At 42.5% G+C, this 24,087-nt stretch overlaps 2 protein-coding genes across 5 annotated transcripts in view; one reads left to right on the plus strand and one right to left on the minus strand.

Moving 5' to 3' along the window:
- The window catches only part of LOC145410335 (uncharacterized), a 140,994-nt gene extending 135,908 nt beyond the window's left edge, over positions 1–5,086 (plus strand). For all 4 annotated transcript variants that reach the window (XM_080280470.1, XM_080280471.1, XM_080280469.1 and 1 more), the window contains exon 11: positions 4,029–5,086. In XM_080280470.1, the coding sequence (XP_080136596.1) occupies positions 4,029–4,170 (142 nt within the window). In that variant the 3' untranslated portion in view covers positions 4,171–5,086. The remainder of the gene's footprint in view (positions 1–4,028) is intronic.
- Positions 5,087–21,445: 16,359 nt separating this feature from the next.
- LOC145410337 (eEF1A lysine and N-terminal methyltransferase) overlaps positions 21,446–24,087 on the minus strand; it is a 106,079-nt gene continuing 103,437 nt past the window's right edge. The window contains exon 14 of the mRNA XM_080280475.1: positions 21,446–22,298. Coding sequence (XP_080136601.1) covers positions 22,018–22,298 — 281 coding nt within the window. The 3' untranslated portion in view covers positions 21,446–22,017. The remainder of the gene's footprint in view (positions 22,299–24,087) is intronic.

Below are 24,087 nucleotides of genomic sequence, written 5' to 3' on the forward strand. Positions count from 1 at the left end.
AAGTCTTGCACTTAACTTAGTCATTCGTACTCAGAAGTCCATTCTCTTCACACTGTGCACTCTTGTCTTACTTATGCTCCATTGTAACTTAATAACTGTTGCACTCTGCACTTTAAGTCTTTCCACTCATAAAACCAATTTCAAAACAAATCACACAAGTTTATTTACGTTAAATTTAGTCCAAAAATTGTTTGTCTTTTCACTCAAATTTCTAATTTCTTAACAATACTGTATGCACTGTTTTTCTTTCACTGCACAACACTAAATTCCCATGTGGCCTAGTGGAGAAGTTCTTGCTGTTTAATCACTGTCAGAGTCTGAGAGTATCGCTGGGAGGTGACCTAGGGGTGCGTCGCTGGGTCGTGGTGATGGTGTACCCACTGCAGACGACTCAGAAGATAGACGCAAACTCATGTCGAGCGGTGACTCCACCGTGGCTGATGTGCTGGGCTGTGGCTCGGAGCATGAGGGCCTGTCTTGGGGAGGCAACGGAGTGGAGCCAGGGCTGGGCACAGCGGGGGTCACGGGCCTGAAAAAGCTGTCAATCATTGATTGACGCAAGGAACAACGATTCTGATGATTTATGATGCGCTGCCTGAAAGCACGCACTTCCTCCACAAGCCCCAAGGGCCCCATCTCCCTGTCGCAGTCCAGGTGTTCCAGGTAGTCCAGAACGAACTCTAGGTGTTCCCGGAGTGCGCTCAGCTTGGGGATGGCTGGAGTAGTGTCATGCTGAGAGGAGTCCGCATCATCGTCGCCGTCCTCGTCGGAATCTTCAGGCTGGGTACTGACACCTGCAACTGGAGATGCAATCTCGATATCAGACAGGGTCTGATACCCAGGATCGCCCTCGTCGTTATTCAACCACTCACGCACTTCGTCCACATCAACATCGTTGCCGTGTGCACGTAGACATGCATGGAAGTCATCCACGTCGAAACCTAGGAAATCGTGCTCCACATCCGTTCCAAGAAGCAGACGAGACCAACCATTTTCTAGAGTCTTGACAGGGATTTCCTTCCATGCACTGGCCCAGTTGTAAATGGTAGACTTGATGTTCTAGGGGCGAAGGTTTTCCAAAGTCCGCTGGCCTCGCGTGTCCTGTCCCTCCCTGTGCTCGTCCTCGTCCTCGAGAACAACCATCACCTCGTCCTGGAACTTCCGTCGCTATAGGCACTTCGTTGCCACGATCACTCCTTGGTCCATTGGTTGGATGAGAGCAGTAGTATTAAGTGGCAGAAACATGCACCTAATGCGGCCATTCTCAGCCACCAAGTCCTTGTCGCACGGGTGAGCAGGTGCATTGTCGAGGAGAAGGAAGGCCTTTACCTGGTCGCGTGGGATTCCCAGTTTCTCCGTCTGGTAATGTATGACCTCCTTGATGAAATGGCGGTGGAACCAGTCTTTGAAGATATGGCCTGTGAACCATGCCTTCAAGGAATGGTACCAGACGACAGGAAGGACATCCATCACCCTATGAAGACACCGAGGCTGCTTTGCACAGCCAAAAATAACGGGTTTAAACTGGTGCATGCCGTTAGCATTGGCACAACACAAAGCAGATATCCATTGCTTGCAGAGCTTGCGGCCAGGTACACGCTTCTCCATCTCCTCGGCTAGAATGTTCGTAGGCAAAGAGCGATAGAATAAACCAGTTTTGTCAGCGTTGTAGACTTGACAGAGAGTGAGGCCCTCCCTGTCGATCAAGCCCTTCACCTTGTGCCGAAACTCCTCTACTCCATCCTTGTTAGCGTCCAAAGCTTCGCCATGAGACTTATGGTTGGTAAGGCCATGTCGTAACTTGAACGCGAAGAGCCAACCCTCGGATACCTTGAAGTCTAGGGCATCGTGAAGCCTTGCGAACTTCTCAGCAGCAGTCTTCAGCTCCGTACCACGTACCATCACACCAGCAGCACGTTGCTGTCAATACCAAATCAACGTGGAGCGGTCGACTTCAGCCAACTTGGGAGTAAACATCATCTTCCTCACCACGTTGCGTCTGCTTTTCGACGAGAAGTCAGCCGTGTACTGCATGAGTTTGTCTCGAGATCTCTTAATATCAAACAAAGTAGATCAGGCCAGATTGAACTCACGGAGGATGCGTGACGAAGACCATCCCGCATCTACTTTCTCCAATATCTCCTGCTTCATCTCCAGAGTCAAAACCACTCTCTTCCTCTTCTCAGGTGGCGGGGCCATCATCACACACACGAAGGAGAGGTACGAGAGCAGCAGGAGTGCCTGCAGCAGGTAAGACACCACCACAAACGTGAGCACGTGGGTAGCCATGACGACGAGCGTTCACTCACGACAAGAGACGGGCGGAAAGTGGGGAGGATGCAGGGGCGCTCTAGCGGACGTCGGAGGAATGATGCATCACAACAAAGCTGTCCCGCGCCCCGTGCGCCAGGTTCAAATTACAGGCGGGAATTTTTTTTTTTTTTTTCCTAATCTTTTGCGGTTCTCGGACCATTTTGGGAATATTGGATCCTGGGATGATTATGTCCGGTAAGTGGGGATGTCCAGAAAGTAGAGGGATTACTGTACATATATACATACACATATATATATATATATATATATATATGTATACAGTACCCTCGTGTCCAACATGCATTTGTCCAGCACGATTCGCGTCCAGCACGGAGAGCAAAAAAATTAGTACGATTTAATACAATCTAATTACCGTAACCTGGGAGCTTTAGCATAACACGGACAGAGCTCCGAGAAGTGGGTGAAATCCGCAGCATTCGCCTCTAGCACGATCACCCCCAGTCCAACATGGTCATACTGGACATTCCTGTGACGCTGACAGCCAATCAAAACTTCCGATCAAGTAGCCTCCCCCGCCCGCTATTGTGATGTGATCGTGATGTCACACAATTAAAAACGCTTATACTCTCACATGATGTTTTGTTTAAATTTCTCCCGCCACAGCGCCACTCAGTCGCATAATTTGCATTGGAAGGTGCTTTTTTTCTCGCTGCATTTTCTGCCCTTGCTACTGCATTTTACCCTGCTCATGATGCCTAGGAAGTCTTCTGAGGACCCAAGAAGCAGCGGCACCTCCCTCAGGCCACCAAGCTAGAAATCATCGAGAGGAAGAAGAAAGGGGAGAGGAATGTGGACATCACCAAGGCCTACGTCGTGAAAGAAACCAGCGTTAGGACCATAATAAAAAACCAAGACAAGATCTTCCAGCAAAAGGAGGAAGAAAGAAGAGTGATAGGACAGGCAGAAGCAAGATCTTCCATGGATGTGGATGAGGATAGTGATTCTAAGCGTGATTTCGAAGGATTTATGAGGGAGGTTGAGGAGGAGCAGCAGCCGTTACCTGCTAGTGATGCCAGCAGCCATCCTCTGGGGACCCAGTAGGACTACCTACAACCTTAGATAACACATTCCATTCCCAGCAAGCCCACCAACACTATCCTAAAAGGTTAGTTATCATTCATAGTACAGTACCATTTATTATAATTACAGTATTACCAATATATGTATAGGTATATGGTAGGTATTTAGGGTGACTTTTCCTAGGGTTGCTGACATAATTCATTTTTCCCCATAAGCTCTGTTGTTTGTCCAACACGTTTTTGGTCCAACACGGGACCCGTGCATGACAATATTACCATGTTGGACGCGAGGGTACTGTATATATATCTATAAAGGTGTGTGTGTGTGTGTGGTTCTTGAAATGTGCAGCTATATTTCAGGTCAACAGTTTAAGCACAGCAAGGTTTTTAAACTAATTGAACCACAGTTATGTTGGAAGTAACTTGGTAACTGTTGCACTGATGTACAGTTAAAGGAACTGGTAATGACTTTTCCTGTGCAGTACAATGTTTGTTGCAAGCATAAATAATATGCAGGATGTAATGTATGGTAATGGCAGTGAGTGGAAATCTGTCTCTGTGCTTGTGCGTGCACATGTGAGTGGGTGTGGGTGTCGGTAGGTGGGTGGTGCTTGTGTGTGTACATACACAGATAAATTAACCATGAATAAAAGAGTTCATTTTTCTGTTTCCAAGGTTCTGCTATTCGTCAACTGAAGTACCAGCACTCATCAAGATGATTGGACCAGAGCCGGCCACCTTCAAGGGCTCTAGTGAACGCATCGACTCACTCATCGAAGAAATTGATGCAAAACTGAGTCGTGTCAGACTCTTCTAGGTCCCTAATTTATATTTCATAGTAATTTTTAAAATAGTTTTGGTGAATACAAATTATACTCAGAACTAGATAAATGAATCAGTAAGCTCAATATCATTTTAAGTTTCCAGCACTAATATCTTCCAGGCTCCATTTTCTCTGCTTACTTTTATGTTGAACTGATATGGTGCTGTACTGAACGTCAAAATTAATTAAACTCCAGCATTACCTCCGTGAATATAAACTACAGGCTGTAAACTCGGTGCATACCTATATTATAAGTGATATTAAGCAGGAATATGTATAATTAAATGCTTTGAAGGATCTTTTATAGGTAATGGTATCTCATCTTCGTTGGAATGGAAGCTCATTTGACCATTTAGAGTAAAAGTTATGAATATTCAGTTGGCTTAGTGGATTAGTGATTGCTTCCATGGCTGCAGAACTAATATTTTTTATTGAACTTTGCTATAATGTCAATGGCTTTTCACTGACCACCATTTTAGGATTTTCACAAATTCGTGCTCTTTTTGCACTCAGGTTTAACCACTTGAATAATCGGGTTGAAGAACAGTACTGAGATAACACTTGAAAACTGTACATTTCTAATTATTCTTTTTAGCTGAATATTTCCTAAGCTCCAAAGCTTCTTGTCACATTACATAATTGTTTAGTTGTTTGTGAGTGCCTGTGTTATCCAGTGAGAGTCTTGTGTCATTAAATACGGTAGATCCTTGAAAGTTGAAGTCAGAATGGAGCTCCAATCTTTCCAGATTCATTGTTGTCATAATCTGCATCTTGTATGGAAAGCTGGTGGTATGGATGGTGAGTGAATGGGTATTGTGCTCATGTAATTGCTTTTTTTATTCATCATAGACATAGTGATGACATTTTTGTATACTTTCTGTATGGCTGGAAATAAACTAATGTTAACTTTCCTGTGAACTTCAGTAAATATCCTTTCTTTTCAACTTGTAATGATATTGCAGATATTATTCATGAAATTACTGTGCCATACCTCCATTCACCTTAACTTGGCCAAATATTGCCATCTCTTTTTAATGCAGAGCTAAAACAAGAGATTAACACTAGAAAATAATGCTATTCACAAAGAAATTGTATGGAATTGATCCATAATATTGCCATATTCTCTTACTGAACTGCAGGAGCTGCTGTAGACTGCAAAAGGATGAAAATCCCTGCCAACTTAAGATGAACAAACTACAGCAAATAAGGCATTGTGTGACAGGACCTTGTTTCAGGTATAACTTTACTTCATCAGCCAGATGTACTTTTTTTTCTTGTTTCTTGTTACCAGTAGATAATTTTCTTTTGCTTAGGGAGGCTTTTCAGGCAGGAGAAATGAAATTATACCTTTCATTAACCACTCCATTGCAAGACATCTCTCTTAAAGTTGAGTTTAGTCTTTTAGTAATGGTGTAAATAAAGTGAAAATGTTGACTGAAGGAGTTTAGGTAGTATCCTGTAATAGTATGAGGCCTATTGAGAATGGAGGTTACCTTAATCTAAATAAAACCATCTCATGGTTGTGATGATAAAATGCCTAAGTGGGTGCCTGCCATTTAAAGGGATGATTTGAAAACACTTGTATCCCATTTTTATGGTAGGTGGGGATGCTGACCATCCACTCACTTGAAGTACTGCTGCTCTTGCGTGCCTGCCTTTTCCCCTCTTCCTTCTTTCCTTCCATCTTTCCCCTTCCTTCTGTCTATGGGTGGCTCACACTGAGTGACAAGCCAAATGGTTTCCTGTGCACCAGGAAACCATTTACCGTACCAGACTGGGTGGTAATCTTATAACCAAATTATGCCTCTGGTGGTGTAGTGAGTAATTACAGTGCTTCAATCAGATTGAGCCAGCACAGGTTTATATCCAAGGGATGGTTGGGGTTTATTGCTCACATTATACCACTCAGGGAGAAGTGACGCTGGTCACTCTCATCTTAAATGTCAGGACCAACTTGCCTAGCCTCAGGCTTCTACACTCCTTGTGGGGCAACACTGGATTAGATAATGAATGAACGAATGTATCCCATTAGAGGACAGAATTAACTCCTTCAATACAATGTCCTTTTTGCCACATACTGTACTGTTTGCAGTTGTCAGGCAGTGTTATTCAACTTAGAAGAGACTTTCACCCTCTTCACTACAAAGTAGCTCACCTCAATTGAATACCCTATAATAGTTTGGTGGCACAAAGGACTGACTGCACAGCACTGAAATTTTGAGTAATTAGAAGGAGAAGGAGGAGAGAAAAGGGGGAGGACCTGGCATTGAGGTTTGTAGGGCAGAGGATGAGTGTTGCTGAGCCACAGGAAGGACTCATTTGGGGTCCATATTAGTTACAGCCGTTATCTCAACACCAAGAACCAAGAATCAAGAGCAAAGATATGGGAGTGACCAAAAACACAGATCTTGCCTTAACGCTTGGCCCTCTCTACCTTGAACGCACATACATGATATTCAAGCTTACACAAGACTCTGTTTCCTCATTTTAGAGATGCTGTAGTAGCCTTTTCATTTCCTTATAGTTTATACTGTATCCTAAACCCACTCAGTACGGTACTGAACTTGTAATAACCTGAGTTCAGAGCATCATCATCATCATCATATAACCCTGTGTTGTTCCATGAGGAGCATAGGAGCCTGGAGCTAGGCAAGTTGGTCCTGACATTTAAGATGAGAGTGACCAGGCTCACTTATCCCGGAGTGACATTACATGAGCAATAAACATGAACCATCCCTTGGTTATAAACCTGCACCGGCTCAATCTGATTGGAAGGTCTTAATAGCCCACTAAACCACCAGGTGCCATAAGTTGGCTATATGGTTACCACCTGTTGTAATAAATGATTTCCCAGTTTACAGGAAACCATTTGGCTTGTCACTCAGTGTAGAGTCATCCGTAGACAGAAGGAAGAGGAAAAAAAGAAGGACATAAAAGGAAGGAAAGAAAGAAGGAAGAGAGGAACAGGCAGCCACCGGAGAGTAGCACTACACTGAGTGAGTGGATGGTGAGTTCAGATAATAATGGTAACTAATGAGAAGAGGATAAGAAAGAGTTCAGAACGCCATTTTCAGTGAACCTTTTTGACAACTTCAGCATTCACGTTTTTCTTTTCCTATGTATGTATTTTACCCATTTCTTCAAGTTATAACTCAGAGTCAAATGGCCACCCTTTACGGGATTATGACGTCTGGCAATAGATAAATAGATAGATCATTATCATTTTCATAATACTCTATCAATATTATCTTGGGTGAAAGGGATCCAGAAACAAAAACAAGAATAAAAGCTGAAGAACTAGCAAAGAGTTATGCCCAGCAAATTGTGCTACATATCCATTTACTCATATTGCAATTCTTCAAAATCCTTGGCTTAGATGGCGAATACCTTATGGTAAGAGAAGGCAGACCTACCTATCCTAGCTCTTTGTTCCAGGATGAGACTAGTGGTTTTAGTAGACAAGGATCAGACTATTTGAGATTTCCCTCAGGACTAACATCTCCTTCGTTATCCTCTATAATACCTGTTTTCCAAAAATAATCAATGTACCCATATTCCTACTAACACTTAAAAATTTGGCCCACAGATAAAGGACATAGTACCTGCTACACCTAGGGACAAATACCTCCTTTTTTCCCCCTCAGATTTCTTTTTGAAAAATATTATCCATTACCAATTTCCTTGAGATTTCGTATGACACCTGGCCCATGGAGAGAAGGTTAGAGGAAAACTTTGCTTGGCTATCAAGTATGCCCCTTTATACTCATTCAATCTCATTAATTTTAGAATGAGATTTGTTTTGTTTTGATAGGTAAAAGACCACTATTAAGGGTTTCACTTAGGAGAGAGGGGGGGTGTGAGTTGGGAGCAGGGCAGTGAAATGGCGGGGGACACGGCGACTTGGAGGCGATTTGTTTGTGGCCACCCCAAACGGGATTGAGGCGTCTGGGAATAGATAGATAGACAGACTTAGGAACTTGTGTCTCTTTTACCTATAATTAGCATGTAAAAAAAATACAAGTATAGTATTTCCCATTGCCCTATGAAGGCTTCATTATAAGATCTGGCCCACAAATAGAGGCCACAGAGTTAGCATGGGTTATTAATGGAAGGAGGGATAAACTCTGCTCAGCCTTCCTCTTTGATGCACTGTTTTCGAGATACAGCCAGTTTTGTGTTTTTCCAGAATGATCTTGGCTGATAGCATTTCAGATGGAGGATATTTATGGAATGAAGATGACACCTACAGTTTACAAGTAGTTGTGTTTCCTCCTATTTTCACAGACAGTACATACATTCATACACAAGCCTGTAGCGGGGGGAGGGTCGAGAGGGTCAGACGACACCCCCCCTACATGCCTAAAGGTTCACTTTCTCACGACCTGTCTTTTTAATATCAGTGCAAGAAGAATCACTCTTCGTTGTCCAGAAGTTTTGTGCTACTTCTCAGCATTGCTTATGCATACACCCAGACCGCCATAGCAAGCATGCAGACTTTTGACCAGCCAGCTGCTACACAAATCAGCCGAAAATGACCCCCTCTCCTCCCTTCAAAAGTCTGGCTATGGGCCTTGTTATGCAGCATATTCTGGGTCAAACTCCTTGGACCCAGATATGGGCACGGACTTGGGTTCTTTTGTTCTGGACCAGGCTAGAACATGCAAGCATGGGATAGGGCTCAAACACAGGCTAACCAGTCTTACACATACATTATATACTGTATATCGGTATTACCTTATAAACGAATACAGTGGACTTTACACAATTAGTACATGAACAACACTATATATGGTACAAGTATGGTATATTGCACAATGCTATATATGACACAAGTATGGTCTATTGCACAACACTACATACATCTAGGGGAGACAGTATCCCATAGAATTATGATGCTGTAGGTTACCACCAATATAACACGGGGGTCGTGATATTACAATTGGGGCACAAGGGTGTGGGCACAATATTACACACAGTATCAAGTAGGGACAATGATATACAGGGGTCACAACTATTACATAGGGGTGTTGACATTACACATAGGGTACGGTATTACACGTGTGTAGCGCACAACATAACAGATCACAAACAGGGGTGTTGCAAGCATTACACAGGGACAGAGTACAAATACTATACAGGATGTATGCACCCAAAGTCTATGACATGTTACTGGTAGGGGTTCCTGTATTACACAGGGGCATGACAATCTAAGGAGGATTGGGGTTTTCACAGGGGTTATAGCACTAGGGATTGGGCACGAGTGTTGCACAGTGTTGATGGCACTGCTGGTGGGTGCTGGGGTGCACAGAGCCCTGGGTTGCAGGTAAACACAGGTGGTGGCCCAGTGTGGGAGGGGGGCCATCAGAGATGTGCTCCCGATAGGGGCACAGGTCTCGGGAAGCGTGCTCAGGAGTCTGGGGTAAGCTGGAGGGCGGTGTGGTGGTTGGCCCTTTCCTGATGGGGCCTTGGGAGTGTGGTGGCCCTCTGGACTGGGGCCGAACAGGGCTAAGAGGCACGCTGCACGGCACCTGCCCTTGGTCACGGTGGGAGTCCTAGCTGGTCCAGGCCTGGGGTCGGCTTTGGGGCGCCCCTCTAGGTCTGAGAGCTGCGGTCTCGCCAAGAAGGGAAGGCCATCAGGGGTTGGCTGTGACCGCTCACCCTGGGGGAGTCCATCAGCTGCTGGGGGCGTCGGGGGCTGGGCTGCAGGGACAGGACCCCCAGGCTCACAGTGGGTCCACTCCAGGTACTCTCTGACAGGGGCCCTGTTGGGGAGCAGTCTCCACCCTTTGTAGAGGTGGGGGAGCAGGAGGGGTGTCTCGCTCGGCCTTTGGAGGGGCAGGCTGAGCCAGAGACCGCACCCTCGTAGGAAGCCTCCAGGGTAATGGAGGAGGGATGTCCAGTGGTCTGCCCCTCAGCCTGGCGGGTCTGGTGAACCCTGCCAGAACTCCACTCTGGGGCAGAGAAAGGAGGTCTGGGGGACTCTCCTTCTACCTGGTAGGTTCGGAGGACACTGCCCAGGCTCCCTCCCGGGGTAGTGGATGAAAGAGATCTGGGGGACATTCCTTCAGGCCGACAGGTCCAGGGGACCACTCGTCCTGGGGACAGTAGGAGGAGAAAGTCCAACAGACTTTTTCTGGCTTCTGCGGCAGATCCAATGGACTCTACCGCACTCCTGCTGTCGGGGAAAAAGTGCAGCTGGAGGTCGACCGATGGTCTCTCCCTGGTGGCAGGTCCGGTGGACTCTATTACGGGCCTGCCACCCTCCTGGGGACTGCAGGCGAAGGTCCTTTGGCTGACGGTCCGAAACACCTGCTCCCGAAGGTGGGAATGCTCCTTCTACAGTAGAACTGGTGGATACTACCACAGTGTAGAAACTCAAACATTGTGCTCATATACAGCTTACTCCACCCCCAGAATATGGCTCCTCCCACTTTTCTTCGTGTCTACGTCACTTGGAAACTGATTCTCTCTCTCTATGTGTGCCTGTGCGTGTATGTATGTGTGTATATATATATATATATATATATATATATATGTATATATATGTGTGTGTGTGTGTAAAGCTATATTTGCATGCATGAGAGAGAGAGATGCCGCACCTATTTCACCTGCAGGTTATTTGCCAAGCTCAAGTGTCAAGGGAATACCTCTCTCTCTCTCTCTCTCTTTCTAATTTCCTAACACTTCTGTTTTTTCCGTCGGTATTTTCAAGGGTTTGAATTAATGTAAAGTTATTACAAGAATTATTGTCACATATATAGGTCAGTAGCATTAATACTTTGTTGCATTCACCAGTTGTTTTGTTATACTTAACCTCTTCACTCATATTACAATGAATCTATCACAATTTCATCGTGGAAATTGTATAAATAATTGTAAGTTTAATGAAAATATAGTTATGGTGCACTGATAATGCCCTAGAGGTACATTAGACATGGCTGGGTCCACATTCATTTATTTTGCCTGTTACACACTCCCCTTGGGTTCTCCGTGATAATGCATTGCATAGGGACAAGAAAATCCTTTACGGTAAGCATCTTACGTGAACATTTGATGCTCATACTTGAACATAAATCCCTAATAATTATTAATCTTACTGTAGTCAGTTATTATTCACCATAAAACTATTCAGTCACTGCATACCATACCTTGTTGTTTATTAGGCAGATTTTGATCAGGGACTGCTGCTGACTTTAGCAGTCTTCTGATTGGTGGTGGTGTCCCCAGCAACTCGCTTTGCAGATCTCTTGCATACTGTTGCGAGCTGAAATGCCTTTCACTGACACGGCCAGTAAGAGAACTTCCGTCCACACAAATGTATCCACTTTTGCCTGTTGATTTTATCATTTGGCATGCGAAAGCGTCTCAGAAACTTGCCATCATATGTCTTCCCTGAACACCCAAACACACTGCACATCGTGAAAAGTATTTTGACTTGATGAAATGTATCTGCACTCCTGCTCCTGTGAGCGAGACAGCCATCCAAGTGACGTCACGGGTCAAGGCCACCAATCATAGACGACCTGCGCAAAACCGACCTTATTTTGGTCCAGAGTTGACTACACTGTGGATACGGCTCCGAGATAATTCGCCGTCAAGTCAATTCGCCGTCAGACATTTCGCCGTCAAAACATGGACGATTCCCCGTCAGGACAATTCGCACCCTGGACGATTCCCCGTCATTCTATAAATATACTTATTTTTGAATAATTGATACTTTAATAACTAATTTTCAGGGGGATCTATCAAAGTCTATGTTCATTCAATAGCGTAGGCTTTGGATATCATTTATAAGTTGCATTTTTAGCCAATAATTAACGTGTTTCTACTTTGCTGTAGTCGACTTTGAATTATATTCTAGCGTCACCCGTAGCTGTCTTCATTAATTTTCAAAGGTACTACAACATCTTGGGTATATTTTAAAACGACTCTGAAGAGGTACAAGTATATATTCATTTCAAATGACAATATCCAACGTGTTATTCTGATCGGCCACAGTGGACGCAAACCGTGGGGAATGATATGGCTGACGAGTCTCAACAGATGTCACCACATTTATTATAAAAACAATAAACCACCACCACTTTTAAAACTCGTATATTTAAAAGACTATTATAGTATGTAAATAAATGACGGGGAATCGTCCTGACGGCGAATTGTCTTGTTATTGTTGTGACTGCGACTTGACGGCGAATTGTCCCGAGACCGTACTATGTACAGTACACGTTTACAACAGTATTTCAGTTAAGCAGAGAATAAGCAGAGGTCAAATATTAATTGCCCAAATACTGAATACTTCATACATACTGTAAACATCAAATGCAAAAATATGCTTCAAAAAGCTGTGATACGCAACACCTTCCTCATTCTAGCCAAATCTCAAGCACACCCCGAAGTTTCCCACTTGAACCAACCACACCCACATGAAAGTCACCTCAAACTTCTAGGGCTTGTCTTGGACACGCATATGACCTTTTCCCAATATACATCAGTGCAAAGGCATCTTGTAAACTCGATGCCTTGAAGACACTCAGGTGCTACCTTTGGTCAACAGAAAGAACCTCTGAAAAATGTTTATAAACAGTTAATTGGAAAAACCGTGAATAACCTTAGTCCAAGCTCGTCCCCCACCTTCAACACAAACATGGATAAGCTTAAGAAATAAGAATAATAAAGAGGATGCACTAAACCACAAGTATTGATCACTTACACCAAAAAACTAAAATACTTAATAAGGATCATATGAATATAAGAAGTAGGCACACAGCTCATAGTTTTTTCTATGTTGCCTCACCCCCATACACAAGTAAACAAAAAACGAACCCTCCCAACACATCCACAGAACACCTCAACAACATCTCTCCTACACCCAGCATTAACCTTCAAAAACACATACCCTACAGTGGGGCCTTACTGAACAAAAATCAATGTAATTTGTAAGTGTTCTTTGAATACAACACTCAGTAAGAAAGATATGAAACTTATTTTTGGATATAACATAAGACACAGCCTTCCTGAAAAAAAAGGAGACATTGTGTATCCTAAAATACCTATAAATGGGGTGGTGACACTCAAATAAATGAAGACTTTTTTTTCAACCTCCCTTGGGGCTCATATGAATGTACTTCAAAAAATGCACTAAATCTTATGAAAGCTCATACAAATCTTGCTTAAATACGTAGGATAACAAAAAGTACAGTACACTTTAAACATGTTTCACAACTAGAAATAAGTATTTTCAGAATAAGAAAACACAGTACAAAACTTCTGTAAATTTTTCCACTTTGAGCGAGTAAGCATTTTTCCATTTCATGGTTCATGGCACACAAAATACAATAATGTGAGCAAACTCAAATATTTTGAAACACATTCTAATTTGTAACACATGACTGGCACATGAGGCAGTGGGGGAGCACACTAACGAACGACGATATCGCTGAAATTGTCACAAAATACCGCAAGTCGTCTATGTCAAACAAGGCTGTAATCACCTAAGCTTGCCAAGTTTTTTGCCAGTGTACATTCTTCCATGGGCAAGAGGGCCGTGGGATGGCCTGGTTTACTAAGAGGTTCCCCTGTGTTTGCCTTCCTGGCTGCAGTTGTTCCAACATGAATATGATAAGCCTCAGACGCATCGGAATGTCATTTCTCCTGACATGAAAGCTTCAGTTGACCTTTTGAGGTCCTCATCAGAATACCCCTTCTGGGAAGTCTTCCTTCTTTACTTCTTGACCATTTGAAATGAAATAAAATCATTCAAACCCACCGACAATCAAAATCCTGCAACTTTGCTGGATTTGTCTGTTTATGTTCAGAATAACCCCACAGAATAAATAAATTCATTAATGATAAAGGACATGATAGAACCTCATCAAACTTGGTGTAAACTTACCTTGGTCATACATTAATCTGCGGGTGGTATTTCGTTGATCTGGTAGTGCAAGTGCTTGAAATGAGACGTAGTATTTACATCACACACTGGGAGGAGAAGAGCATTTAAAGGGCCCTTAAAGGGAAAAACAGGGGCAATTAAAAAATTTTTTATGGACATGAAGAAAAAGCCACATTCCACACACATCATTCAACAGTCAAAACTTTATAATTTAAACTTTATAGACCTTTCATATACAGTATATATATATATATATATATATATACAATATATATATATATATAGTTGGGTCTGGTTAGTACTTGGATGGGTGACCGCCTGGGAACACCAGATGCTGTTGGCATAACGTTCTCCCTACGTGTCAAGTGGGGTTGGTGGAGGATTAGTGCCCCTCCCTGTAAAACAATTAACTCTAAGCCCTTGGCCACCCTGTTTAGGATACATGGCGTCTGGCAATGAATGAATGAATGAATATATATATATATATATATATATATATATATATATATATATAAAATGAAATGTTTGCAATAGCCCCTGTCATTCAGAATAGCTCCATCGTACGGTACATAAGCACATAGTCACCACAGCCATCCAAAATCTTCAACCAAACAAACTTCTTTATGAGTGACCAAATATCCATCCTGAATCTAATCTTCCCAGAAAGACACGAACTAGCCAGACTGCAATGTGGTCACTACCTTTCCCAGTTACAATACAAACGCAAAATACAACTCACAAACAGTTCAGAATTCTCACACTGCAGTGTACACACACACACACACACACACACATTAGGAAATAAAACCCTACACACATCAGAAGGAGAGAAGGACCTAGGTGTGATTATCAATAACAGACTATTTCCGGCTGACCACATCAGCGAGAAGGTACGGAACATGTATACACTGCTTACAAATATGAGAATAGCATTCACATACATAAATGAAGACATGCTAAGAAGGATAACATCATTCATCAGACCAACCCTGGAGTACGCATCAGTAGTCTGGAGTCCTCATCTCCAAAAACACATAGACAAGATTGAAAAAGTTCAAAGGGCCACTACAAGATGGATACCAAGCTTAAGGGATCTAAGCTACGAAGAAAGACTAAATAAACTGAATCTACCAACACTACAGGAGAGAAGGAAAAGAGGTGACATGATAATGCTGTATAAATGCTTATCAGGGAAGGAGAAAATAGACATAAATGATTACTTAACATATAGGGAAGCATCAGCAAGAGGACATTGCAAAAAACTGCATAAGAAGAGAGGTGATAAAGACGTAAGGAAATTCAGTTTCCCAAACAGAGCAATTGATCAATGGAATGCACTACCGAATGAAATAGTGTGTGCCAAAACAGTTCACAAATTTAAGGATATGTACGATAAATATGGTTTAAGACACGGGACAGTACGAGCTCGACTCATTTCCGTAAAGATACAATTAGGTAAGAACAATTAGGTAAGGTAAGAACACCATATTATCACTACACAATCTTTCAACATAACATCAGCAAAAGACCCTTAAGAGCAACCGGTTGCAGAGGACGATTCCGGTAGTCCACTGGGATTCAAAAGAGCTTGGGGTTACCAGAAAAACAGATAATTTTTTCATCTTCAGCAACCTCCATCAACACATCCGTATCCCACACCAAGCCCTCGTTCTCCCATCATCCCCAGACATCACCTTTTGCTCCCCCGACCTCGCCCCCACAACATCCTGGAGAGTGGTCAAAACACTTGGCTTTGACCTCCTCCCAGTCATCATCACTGCCAAAACCAGAATCACCCCAGCTGGCCACAGACACACTTACACCAATTATAAGGGAGCCAACTGGAAGGCCTTCACAACTGAAACAGAACAACATTTCAAAACACTAAACAGTACACCCATCACAAACACCAACAGTGCTGTGCACACTTTCAGTACAAGCATTCAAAACATGCTTTCCCTACTGTAGCACTTCTTATAGACTAATACGAGATTCTCGTTACCTGGTGTTACAACTCAGCATTCAAGATGGAGATGGTAATTTTAGGCCAAGCTTGAGTAAAAGAGTATAGTGATTGATAATGTTCTGAAAGAATAAAGTTTATGAGATGCCTTTGTACTGATGTGGCATGTGGATCGAGAAACTGTCATGTATGTGTCCAAAGTTAATCCAAGGATATAGTGTCTAGTGGGAGTGACAGATGCGAAAGGGAGACAAGGGTGTGTATGAGATTTGTATCTGGCATGAAAAGAGTGATTGTTGATTTATGAGAAAGGGAGACAAGGGTGTGTTTGAGATTTATATCTGGCATGAAAAGTGATGGTTGATTTATGAGATAATTCTGTCTTTCCGCATTGTACAAGCAATGTTCTAGCATTGGCGGGTACTGTTGGAGGATGTGGGATAAGGCTGTCTTCCTGCTTTGTGTGAGCAGTGTTCTAGCATTGATTAGAAGTGTTGGAGGTTGGCTGCTTTTTGTTGAGCATTGGTGTTGTGAATCCTTTGTTAGGTAGTACTGTTATTAACGAATGGGGAAGCAGGTAGTTCATGGAAGAAAAGGTTTAGAAGTGAAAGTGAGAGGACTGCAGCAGCTGAACACCATGAATCACTTGAGTAACACTGGTGTAGAAGCAAAACACTTCCACTTCCATCCATCATCCACTCCAAATTTCTAGGTAATTGGGGCACCTCAGTATGTATGAATAAAATGAAAAATTACCGTATTTAGCAAATTTATTTGAGACCTATAGGCACCTTATGCACACCATAATAAATTTTTTACTCTAGTGTATAATGCCACCAAAAACATTTTTACTCATATACAGCAATTCCTCAGTTAACACTAGGTGTATTCCTTGAAAGTACCTACAGGTAAATATTACTTTAATTGAGGGTTGGGTTCCAGCAAGAAAGATTTTCATCTCAGTTATTTTAGTAATTATATTTAGGACTATAAATATCAAAATGTATGGTGCATAAACTCAAAAAAAAACTTTTTGTAGTCAGTGTACCTAATTAAAAGGAACTTTTTATGTCATGTATCTTTATGGTTTTATATATATTGCTATGTTAGTTATTTATTGTATTTGGTTCTGTGTAGTGTTCCCTTCCCTGCCCTGCCATACCTTGCCATGTTATACCCTCTTGTATCCTGCCCTGCCATCATCTACCCTATCCTTCCTACCATCCCCAATCCTGTCCTGTCATCCCCCACCCTACTCTTCTGTAATGTCCCTTACCTTATCCTTCCTTGCCATCCTATATCCTATCCAGCTGTGCCCTACACTACTCTACCCTACCCTGTTCTGTCCTCTGTACTACCTTGACCTTTCATCCTCCATCCTATCCAGCCTTACATTCCATTAACCTTCCTGTCCTGCCATCTCCAACCATGTCCTACCCTGCTCCAACTTCCTTTGCCATTCCATACCCTACCCAGTCCAGCCATCCATTTCCTTGCCTTCTTCTCCCAACTCTTCCTACACACTGTCATGCCCTTTTCTACCTACCCTGCTTCTTCCTACTGTAGCCTGTCTCTCCATATCCAACCCTCCATTCATGACCTTGCCTCTTCCTACCTTACCCTCCTCTGGCATTCCCTACCCTGACCTTCCACTCACTATCCTGCCCTCACTTCACCTTCTCTACCCTGTCACTCCCTACATTGTTTTGTATTACCCAGCCCAGTACCTTGATACACTGCTTCTTGCTACTCTACCCTGCCGTCTCACTACCCAGCCCTTCCCTGCGTCTCCTTACAGTGCTCTGCCACTTTTTACCTTGCTCCTTTCCCTATCCTGTCCTTGCTTATTATAACCTACCATGCCCCTCTCAGCACAGCTAATCAGTCCACCATCTTCGTTTGTGATTAGCTCTTGGTGCCTTTAAATCATCTGTTGAAAGCCTCGATGCCAAGTCAGGTCTACCCTCTCTTTTCCAGTGTTGTGCTCTTCTTTCTCTTTGATCAGTCCCCTTCCCAGAGGCTCACCATTCCTCCACCCACACTAGCAGACTTTACTTTCGGCCCACACTTATGCCCTCCTTTTCCAGTTTGTATACAACTTCTGCTCTCCCATTCTTCCTTTACCAATTCCAATGTCCTTCCTCTTCATCTACATCCTCTCCCCCCCACCACCCCATCCCAGCTCTTACCTCGCACTATAATTTGCACCTCTGTTACTCCTTATTCCAAGTCCCGTACATCACACCGTGTGCTTTGTTCCTATTTAACATCTATCCTCTCATTCTTCTGCTACCCATGTTTGCACTGATGAGTCTAAAACATCAAGTGGCACAGGATTTGCAGTACTTTTTCCCTCTTGATCTTATCAGCTTTTCTGACACTGAACTACATGCAATAAGCTACAAAAGGACAAAAATCTGGGCCAAGTTAAGATGAAATGAGTATATTTATGGACAGCAGAAGGAATCCCTGAAACAAGTTTATTTAAGTGACAATGATTCAGGGCTAAAGTGCATTTCACAATGCAATTCATGGCCCCACCCCGCCAAAGACTGTGGTCAACAATCATTTTTTATCTTTACTTTTTTTAGTAAATATATTTCACATTGTACACAGCCACAAAAGCCATTCAGATCTCTAACCAGATGAACCATCACCATATACTCACCCTCAGAAGGTACCCTACCCCAGGAGCCACAAGTACACCTTGCCAGTCTACAATGTGGCCATCATCCTTCTCTGCCATCCACCCTACAGAAACTACCTACTCGACAAACACACTTACACGCTTACATTAACCTGGTCTAAAGCTGCCATCTTTCCATCGTGAATGTTGGGCTGTAAGAATACCTTACCACAATAGTATGATGCCTGTCATAAAGAAAATGCTATTGAAAGGATGCAAAGCCATAGTATTATCTTTTCTGACACTGAGGTCTGTGAAATAGCTGCAAAGGGACAAAAATCTAGGCCAAGATAGAGTGAAGCCAGACTACAATACAGTTGCCACCCTTTCCTTCTTCATTATCAACACAATGTACAATCCACAAACTATACAACACACTAAATCAACCCCCACATCACAACACACTTACTCACCTCATGCACCACACTATCACAACACAGAAAATCCTTCAACATAACCTCAACATACAATCCCAGGTAGTGACCCGTTGAAGTGACTGGTTTCCTGCAGTCCAGTGGGTTCAAGTTCAGATGAGTCTGGGGTTGCAACCACCACCACTAAATTGACACCTATTAATTATGTATGTCCATTTGAACAGTTCACCTATGGCTTAGCGCATTTTAAAGTTGAGCTTAGCATTTCTGAAGACTTCTGCTTGCCAACACTGCATGCCCAGCCGGCCATCATGACTTGTGAGTGTTTGGCTTTGTGAGCGGGACCTTTTGAAAGTGGAAACTTTGTCATGCTGTTTTACAGTGTACATATGTAAATACACCTAGGTTAAGGTAAGTTCATGTGTACTGTATCATTAAACACATTAAAATTTAAGCTGCTTATTAAACATTTAGTGCTTAGGGTTGACCAATAAATAATACATGCTAGACACTGTAATTGCACTGGGATGACCAACCATGATTACTAGAAACTTTTTGGCAGGTTTCCTCGGTCATGTGGCGGTTTCTGCTCTTTCAGCACCTGCTTGGTCCCAAAGATGCTGAATGAGAGGACTTTTACTGTACGTCAAAGGATGAAGATTTATCAGCTTTACACATATGTACGAATATTTTTTGATTTATACTTTTATTCAAATACTCCCAGTGGTCACCAGCAAAGATATTAAAAGAAAAAAGGTTGTTTCACAAGATAGTCGCTGCCCGCAATACGACATGCTCTACAGGTCAAAACACAGCCACATGTTTTCTCAGATGTATCCCACACTTTTCTTCTTATTGGTTCTTTCTTGGCAGGTGGGAACTTGGCCCAGCCTCTGACACCTCTCGCACCCTTCTTTCCTGAGTCCGATCTGCAATCAGTCACAGCACATACAGTATTAAGTGTGTCATACTAAATGTTGACAAAGTCTGTTGACAAACACTCGTATGTCAGGTACCTTGGAGTTCTGGAGCCAAGACCGAATTCAGTATTACTTTACAGCAGATAAATCTACTACTCTGACTTGACAGCAATATCCATGACTTTACGATCGTGTGAGTTCACATAAAGACGAATACAGTACTAATATAGCTCATTAGTCGTACTGATCGTTATTTACCCTAAACAGATTCTAGTAATGGTTATAATGGTTAATACTTTTGTGAAAGATAAGCCGTATAATGCATATCATCTCTAAACAATACTCCATCCATCCATCATCCAATCCCACATTGCCCCATGAGGAGCGTAGGAGCCCGGGGCTAGGCAGTTGGTCCCGACATTTAAGATGAGAGTGACCCGCCTCACTCATCCCTGAGTGGCATTACATGAGCAATCAACCCCAACCACCCCTTGGATATAAACCTTCACAGGCTCAATTTGACTGGAGTGCAATAATTACCCACTAAACCACCAGGCGCCAAAATCTGGTTATATGGTTACCACCCAGCGTAGTAAATGGTTTCCTGGTGTTCAGCTTTAAACATATATTAACTACTATTTGCTTCTAAAATAGTGAAAAGCTTCTGGATGTATGAGTTGAGGGATGAATCATAGATTCTTTGTCGAGTTGGTTCCTTTGACCCTGCAACCTCGGTCCGTGGGAACCACAGTCTCTTTGACAAAAATCTTATTTTTATCTTTTAATACATTTGCTGGTGACCACTGGGAGTATTTGAATAAAAATATCAGTCAAGAAATATTTGTACACAATTGTAAAACCAACAAATCTTCATCCTTTGACGAATATAGTCAACACCACAAACCATTCAAATGACATCACAAAGTATTTTGTGACCTCATTATTAAGCATGGGACTCACCTTTAGGGTTAGCTTCACTAAAAGAATATGAAATGTTACAAGAAGCGTCATATTCACAAGAACTGAAACTGATGGGTGGAAATGGTTAAGTGTGAGAATTTCATATTAGAGACAAAATACATCAATAAGAATGCTGACTCACAAAGTTAGTTATACGAGAGAAAAGAGTAGTCTCGTTCACGATCAAGAGGAAGAGAATTGGAGTAAATAATGCTGATCCAGTCCCTCTAGTCTGTTCAGGGGTTGTTCTGGTATTAGGCAAAAAAGTGAATGCAAACTTGTAGGCTCTGAATCAATTACATTTATTCCAATTTACTATTTTGACTACAGTATACATATATAAAAGCATACAGTATCAAAGGTAAATGCCAACCCTTTCCCATACCTATAGGCCCCAAGAAGGCCCAAGTGTAGGAGTACCTGAGGCTACCACAGTTCAGATCATACGAGCCGTGCAACGGTTACGGTCTGGATCAGTCTTCTTTATTCTTTCCATCTGACTATAAAATGGAGTAATTTACCATGAGTTCAGGTATCTTAAAATGACCATACTGGTATCTTCATTTGACTTTCTTTAATTTTCTCTGGAAGGACAACTTTTTAGTTTCCACTTTAAAACCAATCCTTTCTTCATCCATGATTGTTTACAGTTTGAAAAACTTCACCTCAGGAAATGAAACCTCAAATATATTTTAACAATTTAAAAACACTGTACTTTGGACACTTGACATTTTTCCACTCAAATGAAACTCAAATTTTCCATTACTTCCCTAACATCAATGATGTCCTCTGAGCACTTCAGTCTTTGCTTCAGCACTCCATTAATACCTGCCAGTCCCTTTTCAAACTTTGTCTTGAGTTTCTGAGGGTCCCTTGGGAGAGTACGGGAGCAAAAGAGGATACAATTGACCTCTTCGGGGATGCATTGGCTCTGCACAACAGGGAACACAGATTTAATGTCTTCAATAATGCAGGACTTCAGTTGCTCTCTAATACATTTTAACAATTTAAAAACACTGTACTTTGGACACTTGACATTTTTCCACTCAAATGAAACTCAAATTTTCCATTACTTCCCTAACATCAATGACGTCCTCTGAGCACTTCAGTCTTTGCTTCAGCACTCCATTAATACCTGCCAGTCCCTTTTCAAACTTTGTCTTGAGTTTCTGAGGGTCCCTTGGGAGAGTACGGGAGCAAAAGAGGATACAATTGACCTCTTCAGGGATGCACTGGCTCAGCACAACAGGAAACACAGATTTAATGTCTTCAATAATGCGGGATTTCAGTTGCTCATCTCGGCATACAAGATTGATAATCAGGACACCTGGAGAGACAAGTATAGTGAAGATTGTATTTATATGAAAATTGTACATATACAGTAGGTCAACAAATAAGGATAGGAGGGCATCATTATAGGATACAATGCAGTTAATGTTATCAATAACCTGGGATTTTACCTGCTTGCCTTAGTACACAAAATTGACAATCAGAACACCTTGAGAGGCAAGAAAAGTGAAGATAATACATATACAGTAATATATAAACATATGCAAGTCACTGGTTTTGAAACTCTGTATGCCACTAAATCCACAGATAGTTAAAGTAAAACTTCCTGTTAAAGTTCCACTGCTACCTGTAAAGCTAGGGTCAGTGTCACAAACACACAGTCAATTCCTTTTTGTAAGTCTGATTTGATTTCCCATGACATACAAGGAGAGAAGCCAGAGCCTTCCCTTGTTTCTTGTTCATCATCATCACCCAGACCTCCTTTCCCACCCTAGGGCAGGGTGAGGAGTAGTAATGTCTACAGTAGACACCCAAAGTTTGCCCAATTCAATGGGCCATGCTTCCATTCACTCATCATTCAAGCCCTCAAAATCCTGGCACCATCTGATGGGACAAAAAAATTTCACCACATTCTGTAGCTTCACATATACCTACCTGATAGAGCCAATCCAAACTCTGTCACATTAAAAATGGGTGCCAAATCCCTGGTCATGCGCTTCTCTGCACAAAATTCGTCCAGCCAGCTCTATCTCTTGTCAGTCCTTTAGCCTCACCAACTTCCATACCTCTCTTCCTCACACTCTCATCCACCATATCCCTCCACCTTTTTCTTGGCCTACTTCACCTCCTCCCTCCTTCATATTTGCTCAGATATCCCTTTTCCGCCACTCTATCGTCATCCATTCTCTCCACAAGACCAAATCATCTAAGTACACTCTCTTCGATTCTGGTGTCCACGGACTTCCTCACTCCGCATCTTTCACAAATAAACATTATTCCATATCCTATCCACTCTCTGTACTCCACATACATTCCTCATCAGTCCCATCTCCGTTGCTCTTACTCTTGACTTTTCATTTTCATGCCACACCATAGTCTCACATCCATATGTTAAAGGTGGCATTAACACTCCTTCATGTAAGCCTTGTGCACCTGCAATACCAAGCCTCTGTTTCTTATCAAGGCCTTCATTGCACCTCTCCTTCCTTGTTTCACTCTACTTTCCACTTCTTTTGCACAGTTTCCTCTCTTTTCTAACACTGTACCCAGGTATTTGAACTCTCTCACCAATTCCAGTCTCTCTCCATTCACAGTACCGCACCATCACACTGGGAGTCACCTTCTCTCTCAATAACCATCACTTTACTCTTTTCTACATTTACTCTCAAGGCACGAAGCTCAGAGACATCTACAAAACTCTGCACTAGTTTACCAAGCTCTTGTCCAGTACTTGCAAGCAGCACTGCATCATCAGCATGCAACAAATTTAAGATATCCATCCATCACCAATGCCATCCCTCTCTCCATTACTCATGTTTTTACTTCTCTTATCACCCCATCTATATATATATTGAACAACCATAGGGACATCACACAACCTTGTTGCACACCCACACTGATCGTGAACCATTCTCTTAGATGCCAATTTACCCTCATATATGCCTCACTACCATCATAAAAACTCTTGACTGCACCTAGCAGCTTACCATCTACAACATGCATGCACAAAACCATCCACAATCCCTCTCTATCTACTTTGTCGTTTACTTTTTCCAGATCTACAAATGCCATTAACACCTTATAGTCCTTCTCACAAGCCTTCTTTA

This window comes from Coenobita brevimanus, chromosome 85 (genome assembly GCF_032717465.1).
Source record: "Coenobita brevimanus isolate Jiangsu-jjx chromosome 85, ASM3271746v2, whole genome shotgun sequence".
NCBI lineage: Eukaryota > Metazoa > Arthropoda > Malacostraca > Decapoda > Coenobitidae > Coenobita > Coenobita brevimanus.